We start from the raw sequence: 15053 nt of genomic DNA, 5'->3' as shown, positions 1-15053 counted from the left end.
TGGTTTCCAGAAAATGTCTTGTGGCTGTTATGCAATGGTTTATTGCTCTGAAAGATTCTTGTGGAACATTATTTGTCAGTTGAATGAGGCTGTCCGTGCCACACGGTAAAGCAATCTGTATAAAGATGATGTTTTTATATAGCTTTTAAGACTGACCAGTTTCTATATTTATTTATTTCTTTTTCAGAGTAACACATTTTTCAGGTTTATTATTGTTTGAATTTTAACTAACATTATTTGTTTTATCTGTTGATTTCATTAAATATAAGCTTTAGCATTTGTTCAGTGGCTTGCATTCTTATACCTGGCCATGTTAAGTAAACATTCCTGATGTTCTGAAGTGCTGAAGAGGCCATTTCACTGTTCACTGCGAGAAGCCATTTCATTAATGACTTTAATGAAAAATCGAAAACAATACCTGACAGACGAATGTAGCTTTTGCTGCTAACGAACTACAGATTGATTTTTCTAATGCATTTGTAGTTGTAAAAATGGCAAAGTATAAAGACATCATTAAAAAGATCATATCACATAATTTAAAGGTTTTGTTTTGCTGTCATAAGCTGAAATTCCCCTTCATTTACAAAAACGCTTACTTTATGTCTGACACAAAGTGGATGTGGAAGTAATTTCAGGAAGGTAGAATCAAACCTAATGAGATGCAGATAGTAAGAAGAGAATAATGTTCTGGAATGCAGTGCAGAATTTATGTTGTTATTATGAACCAAATAAAGTTGTTGAAAAAGTTATATGAAAATTATGTAACTGAAATAAAGAACTGAATTTTTGTTGTTGTTGTTATTTAACTGTTGGTACTTTATTTTTCCCCCCAGTATCTCTTAATATGAGCACTACACACCTTAATGATGCACCCCATCCTGACATGTCAGTGGGGAGTTTGCAGACATTGGTCTCCAGACCCCTACACCCCCAACAAGACCCCATTACCACTAAGAGGGTATGTTTCCTCAGTTCACAGGGCACTGGATGGTCATCAACAGCCACACTTTTAAAACCTTTGATGCCCTTCTAGATGCTCTCTCCAAGAAAGTGCCTCTTCCATTTGGGGTAAGGACCATCACAACACCCAGGGGAACACATGTTGTCCACACCCTTGATGATGTGCAGGATGGGTGCTCTTACAGTAGTATCTGTGCTCAGATCAGAAGAAAGTCAAGTCTTTCGACTTGGATGAGATTCATAAGAGACAGGTCCCTTGGAAGACAACCAGACCTGCCAGTGCGGGATATAAAGCATGCAGAGAACTGGTCCGGCAGCTAGCAAAGAGAAATGAAGTGACCACACAAGCAGGAAAAATGGCAGAAAACACAGTTCTAGTACGGACACCAAAAAGAGTGACAGTTTACAAAAACAGGGATCTGAGTATGAAGCGAGTAATTGTTCTTCATAGGAGAATAGCCACAAATTTTGAAGCTCTTTTGGATTATCTTTCTCAAGTGATGCAGTTCCCAGTTGTGAAGCTTTACACAGAAGATGGCAGAAGAGTAAGTATGTATTATACATGCATACATGGAACAGTTTTGACTCAAGATTATTGATTGTTTATGTTGGTAATACAGGATGCTGAGATATTGCACAGTAATACACAGAACCATTGGGTGTAGCGATCATAGCCATGTTATATCTTGCATTAAACACAGCTGCTGACCAACCTGAATTGAGGAGTCAGGACCGTTTTGCTTTGCCCTGTCATTGAATTTTTATTTTATTATGTATGTTGTTTGCAAAATTTTGACCTATTTATCTTTCAAGCTTCAAAGTATACTATGTCTTTGCTGATTAGTCATTCCCTCAGTCCTTGATTTACTAAGCCATGATGTTTTAATTCTTACCCCCAGCTGTGAAAGTACCCTGTAATCTTGTGGCATCTTGAGAAATGTCACACACATGACTGACCAAAGCTCATGTGAGCTGTCAAACTACAGTTTGACTTTCTGAAAAAAAGTTGTATTTACTAGATACATATGAGTTTCTTTTCCGTTTATAGGTTGAAGGGCTTCCTGCCCTCATCTTGGGCTCTGGGATTGCTGTGGCAGCTGGTAACGAACCCTTCAGAACAGGAAACTACAATCTTCAAGCTCCCACTAAAGTCATTCAAGGATTTCTGAATCTTTGCATCCAACACAAACTGAGACACATTTATGTGAGCCTAAATGATTAATATTAGTTTTTTTTAGCACTTCACTTTAATGATAAACTGATTCTATTATGATTTTTACGTTTAATTGTTGATGTTTTTTTCTCTTTTTTTCCCTTCACCATCTTTCATCTTCTGTCTTCTAATAGTATCGGATCATTCATCCATAAGAAGAAGAAAAGTTTCCAGCTGGGACTATTTAAAGATCAAGGAATTTCTCTTTATCTTCTGAAAGGTCCATTGTAGAGCAGATCAATAAGTCACTGAATGGAAACATATATTAATCAATGGAAACTGAAGGCAGTCAGCCAATGGGATTAGACGAGTTGGAGACTTGTGAATATATGAATGGTGTGGAGCAGAGGAATTACCCCATTATGCCTACTGAAGATGACATTGAAAAATCATTCCAGGTCAATGAAGATGGCAGCATGACAGTGGAGATGAAGGTGCATCTTACCATAAAACAAGAGGAAATGATCCACTGGACAACTACACTGAGTCGCATTTCCGTTAATAACCAGCAGAGTGCAGTGTGCAATTCCAAGCCACAGTTGGGTGCAAACTCATTAGATGTAACCAGTGACTCAGGTAAAGGGTTGAATGGACCTCACAGCCTAGATTCTAAAGAAATCAATACACTAGCTAACAAATCTGTAGGATTCATCAAAGAAGAAAGGGAATATTATGGCAGTGATGCATCATCTGAAAAGCCTAAGTCCATATATAGAAGGCCACCCACTCCAGGTTCCAGACAACGAAGAAAAGAGGCCTCAGTCGAAAACATCAAATCATTTCAGAGACTGAAGTTCAGGAGAGTACAGTAGGTGCACACTCATACATGGAGCGAACTGCACAGGGAGAACTGACGGAGGGTAACTGTGCGGTCAGTCGCAGCAGTACAAGCACTGTGTCAAAACCTGGGAAGAGTGAATCAGGAGAGGTAACGAACAAAAACTCTGACTCCTCCTTTAGATCCTCAGGTGTTGCACAGATTCCTCAGCTACAAAACAATGGGACGATGGGCATACCAGAGACTGTGATGCCCAGATATGAATCACAGGATATGTCTGACAATTACAATGCAAATACACAGATGTATGTGGACAACAAGCCTGGATATCACACAAAAGCTTATCCTCAAAGTAAGCGAGGCTAAACAGACTCAGAACACCATTCATCAAGTAATGATTGTGATGTAGATGTCACAAGGCAGTCCACAAGTTCCAACTCCCAGGATAGTGGAAAAACTAATATGCTGTCATTGTCACAAGTGACCAGGAAAAAGATAGTGTAGATGATGAAGGCACTTTCTAGAAGATAATGCTGACAAGAGGCCAACATTTCACCCACCCGTACAAATAAGGTGTGAGGGAGAGGCAACTGAGCCACAGAGGCCGATAGGATTTTGTAAATCGATGACAATTTTAAGGGTACATTCTGAACAGGAAGGTCTTGTAAGAATGCACAAGTCATCCGAGAACATGGTTCCAACCCGACCCTTATGAGACATCACAAAGTACAGAGGTCAGAGTTAGGTCAGGCATGAAGCCAGTTTTGCAACAGATGTGTTTGTCTGTTCAGTCCATCAAGCGGGCATTGAGTCAGACCCACTTAACACCTTTGGAAAGGGAAAAGTCCAGTAGTCTCCCAGATCTTTCCTCTCAGGTGGCCTCTGCCTTTGGCTCTCCCTCGAGAGCTCTTCTGTCTTTCTTGTCATTAATGACTCTGAGAGATGGACTTCCAGTCCTCTACAAACATGAATCACAAGCCAGCAACTCTACTGTCTGTCCAGAGGCCCTGCAGGTATTTCAGTCCTTGGAAAAAATATCCAATATTAAAGATGAAGATGAGCAAAAGGACAGCTTGTCCAGTCTTCAAAGTTCAACTTCATCCAAATTAAAACAAAGCTTGAGAGATTTCCAAGAGCAAAATGTCCTTGAAGATAGTCCGCCGCTGTCACCAAGATTCTCAGAGCAGGAGTTTGATGTAGAAGTGGACTTAGAAGGAGAAGCAGAAAATCGGGACAAACAGCAAAGTTTTTGTATTGAACAGTTACTGGATGAACTGAACATGCCTAAAGATATTCAGAGAGAGATTTCCTCTTGTGTTGAAGGAGATCTAAAGTATTTTAAGCAAGCAGACTCAATCAAACATGATGATGCCACCAGTTTAATTTCGGTTAAAGAAAAGGAAAATGAAGATGGGTCCTTAAGTGGTAGTTTAGAGAAAGCTGCTGACATGGAAGAGGAAATGGAGAATATTGAGAATGATGACATGACCTATGATCCAACTGAACCAGAATCTCAGGAATTACGTTTAACTCAAGCTCATTCCTCTGACTCAGAAACCATAGAAAAGGACCAGGGTAATGAAGATTCTGCTATAGCAGTGCCCATTCAATCACCTGAGTTTAATGGTAGAGATTCAAGTAAAGCAGATGTTTTAGAAACCTCTGATAACAACCAGATGAATGCAGAGAACATGGAAGAAAGGGTAATGTATGAAGATTCAGAGTCTGAAACAATGATGGTGAAGGAAATCATTCTCCAACATCAGAACAAAAGAGGACAGATGTAGCTGTAGAGGAAGTTTCTGAGCTCTCTGATCATCAAGACAATATGTCTGAAAGCGAGGACAATGTAACGCCAGAGATTATAGAACAGCGAAACACTGATGTTGAGGAGGAGGACACCATTCAGAACATCAGGGTAAATTACAAACAATCCGATTGTTCAGAACCCGACGACACAAATGCCAGATGCTCATGTTTAGCATTAGAAACTGAGAGTATGCCATTTTCAGACAGAGAGGCAACTGAGCTAAATGAGGAAAATCAGTACAGTACAGTTGAGGACTGTTTCATAGAGGAAGCTGATCTTTCTGATTTTGAAGAAATGATTAATGATGGAGGACTTGAACAAGAAAACAAGTCCATCTTATCACAATGAATGTCCATTCACTCAGAGCCCAAAGAGACATTATTGCCTCATCATGATACAGAGAGTGAATGTAGAGAGCAAACATTAGAATCATCCAGCCAAGAAGATGAGCAGGTGATGTCTCCAGATGTCAAAGATGCAGATCAACAAGAAGATGTGCCAGAGGACTCAGAAGGTGAACTCCTGAAGCTGAATACAAGAAAATGCAGCAAATTGAAAAGTAGTATTAATGAGGTGGAGCATGAGAGCAATGAAGTTTATAGAGTAGACCCAGATGCTGAACCAGACTCTGATCCTGAGGCTGTAGATGAGGATGGGACAGAAATGAAGCCAAACACAAGTGATTCCAAACTCTGCAAAGTCCAGACATTAAAGGAAGGTAGTCTCACTAAAAAGGACAGTTCTGCTGAAGAATGTGATGTTGAAGGGGAAGACTATGAAAGTTTGCTGGATTCTTATAATAGCGTGGACGGTGTTAGACACTTGTGTACTGATACTAAAGATTCTGTGGAAGGGGAGTCATGCAGCAGTATGCAGAGTACAAGCGAGCACCAGTTTGAGAAAGCTTTGGCTATGAAACATGGCTATCATTATCTACTTAACTGGTGCTCACTTCTACTCTGCATACTGCAGCATGACTCCCCTTCCACAGAATCTTTAGTATCATAGATTCTACTACATCCAACTGAGATCTCACAAGAGCTGTTAGACTTAATAAATTCAGCTTTGTTGTCCTCTACCCTGATTGTCACATGTGATTCAAATGGCAACCTCAGAATAGACCAAGACAAATGCAAAATGATGGAGATGTTTGTAGGTTGCCAAAGGACAGATGATCAGTACGGTAAAAAATGTCTACCGAGCCCAAATACATCAGATCTGTCTGATAACAGGCCTGAGACATGATGGGTACCAGTCGCAGGAGTTTTTACGGAGAGCGGAGAAGAGGAGGCAGAGAGGTTACGTATTTTTTCGAGAAATCATAAATAAAGATTCAGAGAAGCCAAAAAGAATAAATAATGTAAAAGAGAACGGCTTGATGAGATCATCTACATGGATGACAAAAAAACATACTCCCAGTCCAAGTTTATAAAGCAGCAGTATTGGTTCTTTTCAGGATACTACAAGGGCAATCCAAGAGACACTGTCCCACAGTAGATGTCCAAGTGATAAAAGTTCACTTGACGGAGACTTTGAGTCGGTACAGTGTATGGCTTTAAAAGATAACGTGGTCTCTGGAGAGACAGTGCTGATTGATAAAGGCAGGTGGCTTCTCAAGGAAAACTACCTTATCTGTAACTCTCCTCCTGCAACTATGGAAATGTATGGAAATGTAGATATCACATCAGCTGACACAGCTCAGGACAACAGGAGTGAGTATTCAGCCTACCCCTCTTTTGAGAACCGAACCTCGCCTCTGGCTGTAATATCCTCTTCTGAGCTAGAGGACATGGCTAAACCCCCTACACCAAAATGTATGTACTTCAATATGTCACATAGCAGTGACTCTGATAATTTTTTGGATGACCAAAGTGTCAATAATGACAGCAGTGGAGGGAATGCTAGGAGAAACAAGGAACTTAAGCAGTCTTCTAAAATGTGGGCAAAGAAAAATGGAAGTATGTCTTCATTCGCATCTGTTGAATTTAAACTGCCTGATGGGAAAGTTCATCCTCAGGAGGGGTTGCGATCTGGTACTAACAGATCTCATATTTCCAACATGTCTTTTCACAGAGGCTGTATTGCACAAATCATCTGATTTACCTTAACTTATTGAACTTCCTAAGTGGTATTTCTCATAGAGAAAAAAAAATGCATGTAAACAGCACTGCAAAGAAGTGGTTTGCTGAATGATTTCTCAAGATGTGTTGAAACAACATTTCAAAATATCTTTGTATGGAAGCCCTCAGATAAGTAATTTATACTGTTAATTAAACCAAAGTCATCGGTCTAGAATAGAAGAAGAGTGAACAGTGCTCTGTTGTGTGATATTTCTGGGCCAACAAATGTCACTGTTGGTCAAGTAAATTCATGTTTTTCTTAGGTCACATGAAACACTGACAAACACAATAGATCCATGGGTGAACCCATTTGGCAGCAGGTTATCTGTTAAACTGAAAATATTTGTTATCTGGTATGTCTTTTACATTTTATAAAATGCTGTTTTTAATGCAGTATTAATATCATATCACAACATCCTGGGAAGAGTGGAACACGGGCTGTCATCATCACATCAAATGTAATTCTTTTTTTGTGCTGATATCAAATAAAATTGCATCACCTCTACAAATGATCTGTTTTATTAAACTGTTTAGATTAATTGTATATACATTTATATAGGTGTTATATATGTACTTCCTTCAGCACAAAAGTTGTTGTTTAATATAAATGCAGACAACTGATTTATATGATTAAAAATAAAAACTAAATCAAAGAAATCCACAACACATATTAAAAAGAAGGACAGCTCCTGGACAAATTAGCTTAGTTACCAAAACACTCTGTTGTTAAGCAGTGTGGGGTTTAAGGAAAATGCATGTGGAAGGTCAACCAGCTGAAACTGACTTTATTTCCAGTGAATGAGAATTGTTACATGCTTACCATGTAATTTTATTGCCTATTCACTGTTGCGGATGAGTTTGGAAAAGCAAACTGAGATTTAGTGAATGACAAAAAAAAAAAAGAAAGAAAAAAGAATAAAGAATAATAATTATTATTATTCTAATTGGAAATATTGTTTGACATCTAACTTTGAAATGAAAACAAGCTACTGAAAAATAAATATTTCTTGAGGAGGTTTGTGCCATGACATTGTTTTCTTGGGTGTTCATGTTGGAATTAATTGCAAATAAAAATAAGAAATACAAGTTGGGTATTTTTTTAATGATGGGTATACGGAGTTGTCCATGGAAAAGACTGCGTTCAGTCCCATACTATTGCCAGCATTTTGCAGCTAAGCTTCCAAAAGTTCTCAGCCATTTCATCATCTCTAACAGCTCTAGTGCATCTTTAAGGTCTCCAGTTGTTTTCAAAAATTGGAAAGGAATAGACAGAAAAAAAAAAACATTAAAAATTAATTAATTATGGGTTCCAGTCAATTAGTGTGATATAATTAATATCTTCTTTTATAAAATGTAATTAATGTCAATTGTAAGTTTACGTCAAAACAGAAATTATAAACCTACGTCAGAGTGTATATGTTGGACATTTTGCTCAATGCAAAGATTCTCTGAGTCTTTAGACAACACGACTTCCCTCTGGAGTGGTTAGCAGATACTGTAAAGACAGTCAAAGCCACAGTGCATTGGTGTAGATTAGAAATCGAACAGACTAATCCACAGCTAATCGGTTTAAAGCACAGATCTACTGTTAACTTAGCGTGAATGTATTCCTCATGAATTCTGGAAACTTGCTGCAGGTGTTTAACCTGAATAACAGAAAAATAATATAACCTATACTATAATAATATAACCTTATAATAAAAATAATAACCTTCTCTGAAATCTACATAGAAGGTATGTGGCTTTGGTAAGGGCAAAAATGTATATATATATTCAAAGGCGGAAACTGGCTTAAAATGTATATATATGTTCAATGGCAGAAACCGGCTTTCACATGTTTAAGCCTGTATCAGACGAAGACACAGATTTTGAGAGATTTTGCAAGAAGGTTTAGCATTCTTGGTATGAACGTGACCACTGCAAGAGGCTAGTGGAGTGAACGAGGGCGAGGTATGGAAAGCCATTTTAACATTTCATCTTCGAAGCTATCTGAGTTTTGCAGTGAACCATGGTTTGTCATTGTTGTAGGTTAAATGAGTCCTGATAGGAATGCACATGTCTTCACAGAAATTGATATAAGATGTTACAGTCTCTGTGAGCTCATCCAGATCGGTGGCAGCAGCTTCAAACACACTCCAATCAGTGAGGTCAAAACAAGCTTGTAAATCCTGCTCTGCTTCATTAGTCCATACATTTACAGTCCTTAATAAAAGTGAAGATGATTTCAGTTTCTGCCTGTAGGTCGGTATAAATACTAAACAATGATCAGAGAGCCGCAAAGCCAGTGGGATGCAGCAATATGCATCCTTTATTGCGGTGTAACAGTGATATATATTACTGTCTCTAGTGGGAGTTTTTTGGTAGTTCAGTTGTAGCCTTTAATCAATACGTACTAGTATCTAACGAATAAGTACTAGTCCCTAATAAATATGTACTAACATATAATGAATAAGCACTAGTATCTAGTTAATAAGTCCTAGAAACTTTACAAAAAACACTAGTACCTAAAGAATAAGAACTAGTACCTAAAGAATAAGAACTAGTACCTAAAGAATAAGCACTAGTAGTTAATGAATAAGCACTACTACTTAATGGAAAAATACTAGTATTTAAAAAATAAGTAATAGTAATGTTAAATTACATACTAGTACGGTTTATTAAATTTTAAAACGTTTTAAAACGGCCCTATCATACAACTGGAGCAATGTGGCGCAAGGTGTTTTCTAGTTTCACCCCGACGCAGTTCTCATTTTCCCGTCCTGTGCCACATGGTTTAAATAGCAAATGCTTTTGCACCCATTTGTGTGCCCATGGGCGTGCTGTAAACCAACGAGCACAACACGCATCCCCAATGTGCATTCATTTATTATACAGAGGGGTGCGCAGCAGCACACAAACATTTTTAAATATGAAACAATAAAAGATTCAAATTTTAAATATTATTATTGTGTAGGCTATATTATGAATTATGAATATAAAAATGGCTACATGTCATAATGGATAGCCATTTCATGTATCAGAATTAGTCTACCTATTTCCTCTCGGAGACGCGTTCTGTCTTTTCGCTTTTCAAATTCCGCCATGAAAATAGCAAAACCGCCATGGCGCGAGCGCAACTTCCTCTTAAAGCGAATGGGAGATGACACTCTGATTGGTTTATTGCACGTTATGCCCAAAAAACCAATACCCATTACTCATTAAGAGAATAGGGACAACCAATTTAGACCATGCCCCTGGGCGCGCCGACCATTTTCCTGTTCTTAAACTGTTAAAAGTGGATTCAGACACGCCCTGAGTGCACCCGTGCCATGCGCTTTAGAACATAAGCTTAGATCATTAAAATAGGCAACAGAGTTGTGAGTAAAGGTGCGGACACAGCCTTTTTGTTGCCAGATCCAGCTGTTATAAGAGTTTTTGGACTTGTCTTTTCCACTTTTTTGACACTTTAGAAAGTTAATAAAGTAAGGCGTTGGAGTTTGGGGTCAGCAATATATTAATTGCAAAAGATTTGAAATCATTTTGATTTATTTTTATTTATTTATCGTTTTTTGTTTGTTTGTTTTAATAGCAATATGTGGTAACACTGCATTGACAGTTTGGCTGTGCAGGTCAGGCTAGCCTAGAACATGGGCTTTTATACATAATGCAAATGTTGGGGGTGTGAACATTAATGATCCAGTGTTATGTTTCCAGTGTTATGTTAGGATTCACCTCTTTTTCAGAGGTCTTTTGTATGCACAAGATTTACATGAGGAGGAAATATTGGTGTTTGAGGTTCACGGAATTGAATTCCTGTCTACAGAACTCTCATTATTCAACTATACCAAGGTAAATACAGTTTTCTTTTCTATGACACCTTTAAAATAATTGTGTGTAAATAATCAGTACTTTGGAGTGCACAAAAAACTATTTTAGATGTAAATGAAAATATGAAATATGAGATTTGCTCTTCTAAAAGATCATGAAATATAAAGGTGACTACATGTAATGTAAAACTAGAGAGAGAGAGAGAGAGACTTCACTTTTAAGACCCTTTTAGTTTACACCATTTTTTTTAATCATCACAGACAACACACAGAACTATTTTACTAATTAAAAACCATATTTTCAAACTCGCTCAGTGTCACCAAAGCATCTCTCACACACCCCACCTTATTTTGAAAAAAGATACATTATCAGTTTGCTTGTAATATGCAATTTCAGTAGCAACCCTAAATTCTGCCAATGGTTAAAAAGAGAGAACATGTCAACATCTTTTTTACATTTTTAAATTGATGTGTTTTCAAGATTGCAAACTTGGCTAACTTGAGAGAGATGGAAGTATATTTATAATTATCATTATTTTTATAACAATATTTATTCTTATATTAATGTTTTTAAAATAGTTTATAGTGGGATTTTCCAATAGTTGGTTTGAACTGTAAAAAACCTGACCCAGAAAAATAGGTTATTTCCTTTTACATCTTTTTAACAGTACAATAAAGTGATTTGTTTCCTTGAAAAGTTGTATATATTTTTTAATAGCCCATTCACTGCATTAGATCATGCAAAACATTCACTTGAGTACACTACCATTGGGCATATTATTATTCTGCCTAGTTTTACTAGGATATTCTCAAAATAACAAGTCTTGTGAGAATATGTGACCTTTCATGATCATCTTAGCTGGCAAAAGACAAAAATAAAAACACAGAAGAATATGTAATAGGAAGGCCAGATTGAGAAAGAAAACATTGCAATGTTAACTTCCTTGTACGTGAAATTAGTAAATCGTTCATGTTTCAAATAACAGTCGAGGGGTGTTTTCTGAAGGCTCCGGAGGCTGTCCGTTTGACATTGACATAAGATTTACACATGAACTGAAATGCTGACATCACATTCACCTTCAATTCTCTTGGCACCTACAGCAAATGGATTGAACTTCAGCTTGTCTTCATTACTTCAAACTTTCCGCATGCTGTTGCTGAAGGAATATTGACATTCACTACGGGTAAATTGGTAAGTATCTGCAATCATTTTCTTGTGCCAAACACTGTAAAAACTGAGTAGAAATTGTTTAAAATAGTTGTTTATTTAGTATTATTTTGCCCAATAAACCTAATTTTATTGTGTTATGTTAAAAAATGAAGAACATGTTAGCACTATTTTACAAATACATTTCACTGGTTGCCTTGACAAAAACAGTCAGTTACATAGATTTATGATTTTGTCATATTTTTCTTTTTTGCACCTTTCTTCAAAAGTGAAAGGTCTTTAGAAGCATTAAGTGGAAGCAGCAAGTGTTTTGAAACTTCTGCTTCTGCTAATATTACATCATATGAAAGAACCATCAATGCCAGCACATTTAAAACACCCAAGAAGATCTTCAAATTCTTTTTAACCCTGACAGGCAAGACATGACCATTACTGTTGTTGTTGTTGTTGTGCTGCATTCAAATTTACCTTAGATTTGTATTCAGATAGCCAAGTTGTCACATAGTACAACTTCACAATTCAAGTTAACTAAACTTTTTCATTTTTACGAAGTTTAAACATCTATTTATTTATTTACTTACTGTTCTTCAAGATGTTAGGGGGAAAAAAAAGAAACAAATTCACAAAAAGAAATGTAGTTAATCTGTCTTGTATTTTTCAGGGCCAAAACATTTTACCAGGAAAGAGTTTTGGGAAAATGTGAGTTTATGTTTCATATATTCTATTATATTTAATCTTAAATATAAAAGTCATTAGAAGTAAAAACTAAATTGTCTTTCTCTAAATCACAGTATCAGGCATGATCCTAAACAACACCACAATCCAAACTGGCCTGCCGGAGGACATTAGAATTGCTCTTCTTGTTTTATATATATTCATCTTTCTCGCTGGGACTCTGAATGTTGTACTAATGTCCTGTATGCTACAGTCCCAAAGACGTCTCTCTTTTACCAAAGTGTCTGTGATCAACCTGATAGCAGTGCACTCTTTTTTCCTTCTCACGGTGCCCTTTCGCATTTACTATTATGCTTCTGATGGATTCTGGATTCTGGGCATACATTTCTGCAAAATTGTCAGTGTTATGATCCATGCCCACATGTATCTTTCATTCATCTTCTATGCCTTCCTTCTAATTGTGCGCTATGTGGAGCACTCTGTTCGGCACCACAAGCTAAAGTTTCATCGCATTCTTCACGCTACAATTGCAAGTGCAACCGTCTGGTTGGTCATATTCGGCTCTCTGTTCCCAGCAACCATTGCTAAATATGGAAAGGCACAGAATGACTCAACTCATTGCTTTCATTTTGGTAAGGCTCTCATGGATCCTACTGTGAAAACATTAAACTATGTCATTTGTATACTAGTAATACTGGTTTGGAGTGTGCTGGCATTTTTCCAAGTTTATTTTCTGCTCAAAGTGAGTAAGACATTTGGAAAGGCCACATGTCAACGTCAGGAGTTCTGGGCACAACTGAAGAACGTTGTTTTCCTGTTGGTCGTGTTTTTTTGTTTTTTGCCCTATCAAGGATTCAGAGTGTATTATGTGAGTGAATATGGCAAGACTGAAGAAATGAATTACATAAATGAAGTATTACTTGCTTTCACTGCTTTCAGCTGCATTGATATGATTGCTTTTGCTGGTAGAGATGTATGCAAACTTATAAATTCAAGGGGATGGTTTTCCTGTTCATAGAAAATTGTTGTATGTTGTATATTGTGTGCACAATATTATCACATGAGCCATGTATCATGATTTTTATTGTATTCTTAGGTACCCTGCAATTCCCACCTCTAAATGTTTGGAATGTATATATATATATATATATATATATATATATATATATATATTTTTTTTTTATGAAATCTATTTTGTACTTAAGATTTGTTTAATTTTTTTATTTTTATCTGGAATAAAACTGTCAAACCAGTGGTCAATTCAAGTGAGTGATAAGGTGTGGGTGTCAAGTCAAGTCTGCTTTATTGCCAATTCTTCCACTTGTACAGCACATACAGTACATACAGATAATTGAAATTGTGTTAGTCTCAGACCCTTGGTGCCTACAGATAACCCTAACAGTAGAGCATGAAAATGCAGATAGATACAGATTCAATATAAAAAACAATTATGCAAATAAAAAAAAACCTTAAATAAAGCAGCACAAGGCAAATGGCAGATAGAGTGCAAACCCGTGAAGTAAACAAACAGGGCGGATAAAATGATTGTAGTGCAAAATTGCTTATTCAGTCTGATTAAAGCGACAAAAAGCTCAGAGAGCCATTCTTTATTTAAACTGACTGAAGAGGTGAATGTGATAGTGAACAGCAGGGCCAAAGCGGGGTGCAGGTTTTACCATTGGGCCCTGTTTGAAATTGTTTCATTTGTATGTTAGTTCTATTTATTTATTTGTGCTATTTACACAATGTTTCAGTTTTTGCAAGTTTGTAGGTGTCCAGGTACAGAAACCGAACAATTAAATGTAAAATAACACTGCGGTGTTGTCAGTCCAGGAGAGGTCCGCTGTGATGTGGACACCCAGGAACTTGGTGCTGCTCACTCTATCCACAGTCGCACCGTTGATGGTCAGAGGAACATGTTGAGTATGCACTCTCCTGAAGTCAACAAAAATCTCCTTCATCTTCTCCAAATTCAGAGAGAGATTGTTGTCACTGCACCATCCGGCCAGGCGGATAACCTCTCTCCTGTAGTTTGTCTCATCTCTGTTGCTAATGAGAACCACTACAGTTGTGGCATCCGTAAACTTAATGAAGAGGTTGGAGTTGTGTGATGGTGTGCAGATGTGTCTCATCAGACTGAAGAGGAGGGGGCTCAGCACACATCCTTGGGGGGCCCAGTTTTCCGTGTGATGGTGCTAGATGTGTTACTGCCGACTCGTACTGCCTGAGGTCTTCCAGTCAGAAAGGGTGTGAGTTCCTAATAACGTTACATCAATATTGCTATAGAATAGCGCTAATAATAGAATCAGACCCATAACTGCTTAGTGAAGACCCTGACTTTAAGGTGTGACACAAAAACAGTCATTTAAAATTTTTAAGAAGTCACTTCAAATAACATAAATAAGACTTATGAAATAAGCTAAAGCAATTAAAAAATAGTGAATAGGATTCGATAACTGCGTTAATTTTCATTTCTTCAAAGGAAAATTCCTTTTTGTATTTTAGCACCCACTAGAGGCATCG

The 15053-nt window shown here is 37.3% G+C and overlaps 2 protein-coding genes and 2 pseudogenes across 2 annotated transcripts; all 4 read left to right on the top strand.

Moving 5' to 3' along the window:
- The first annotated feature begins 915 nt into the window (after positions 1-915).
- Positions 916-2182, top strand: LOC128022704 (oxygen-regulated protein 1-like). Its single transcript, XM_052610505.1, is given in 3 exon segments — positions 916-1146; positions 1149-1505; positions 2009-2182. Coding segments are annotated over 3 exon segments (717 nt in total). The 5' UTR covers positions 916-960.
- Positions 2183-2314: 132 nt separating this feature from the next.
- LOC128029998 (oxygen-regulated protein 1-like) lies at positions 2315-3760 on the top strand (annotated as a pseudogene).
- On the top strand, positions 3346-6298 carry LOC127940052 (uncharacterized; annotated as a pseudogene).
- A 5360-nt stretch (positions 6299-11658) lies between these two features.
- Positions 11659-13659, top strand: LOC128029988 (probable G-protein coupled receptor 141). Its single transcript, XM_052617443.1, has 3 exons — positions 11659-11879; positions 12517-12554; positions 12647-13659. Exon 3 carries the CDS (start codon positions 12655-12657, stop codon positions 13546-13548), a length of 894 nt encoding a protein of 297 aa, XP_052473403.1. The 5' UTR covers positions 11659-11879; positions 12517-12554; positions 12647-12654; the 3' UTR covers positions 13549-13659.
- Positions 13660-15053: the final 1394 nt, after the last annotated feature.

This window comes from Carassius gibelio, chromosome A2, assembly GCF_023724105.1.
Source record: "Carassius gibelio isolate Cgi1373 ecotype wild population from Czech Republic chromosome A2, carGib1.2-hapl.c, whole genome shotgun sequence".
In the NCBI taxonomy this organism is placed as follows: domain Eukaryota; kingdom Metazoa; phylum Chordata; class Actinopteri; order Cypriniformes; family Cyprinidae; genus Carassius; species Carassius gibelio.
Note: the sequence above shows the minus strand (reverse complement) of the source record. Positions and strands in the feature narration are given on the sequence as shown.

Excerpts from the sequence above, each read along its gene's own strand:
- LOC128029988 (XM_052617443.1), top strand. The coding sequence starts at position 12,655 with ATGATCCTAAACAACACCACAATCCAAACTGGCCTGCCGGAGGACATT.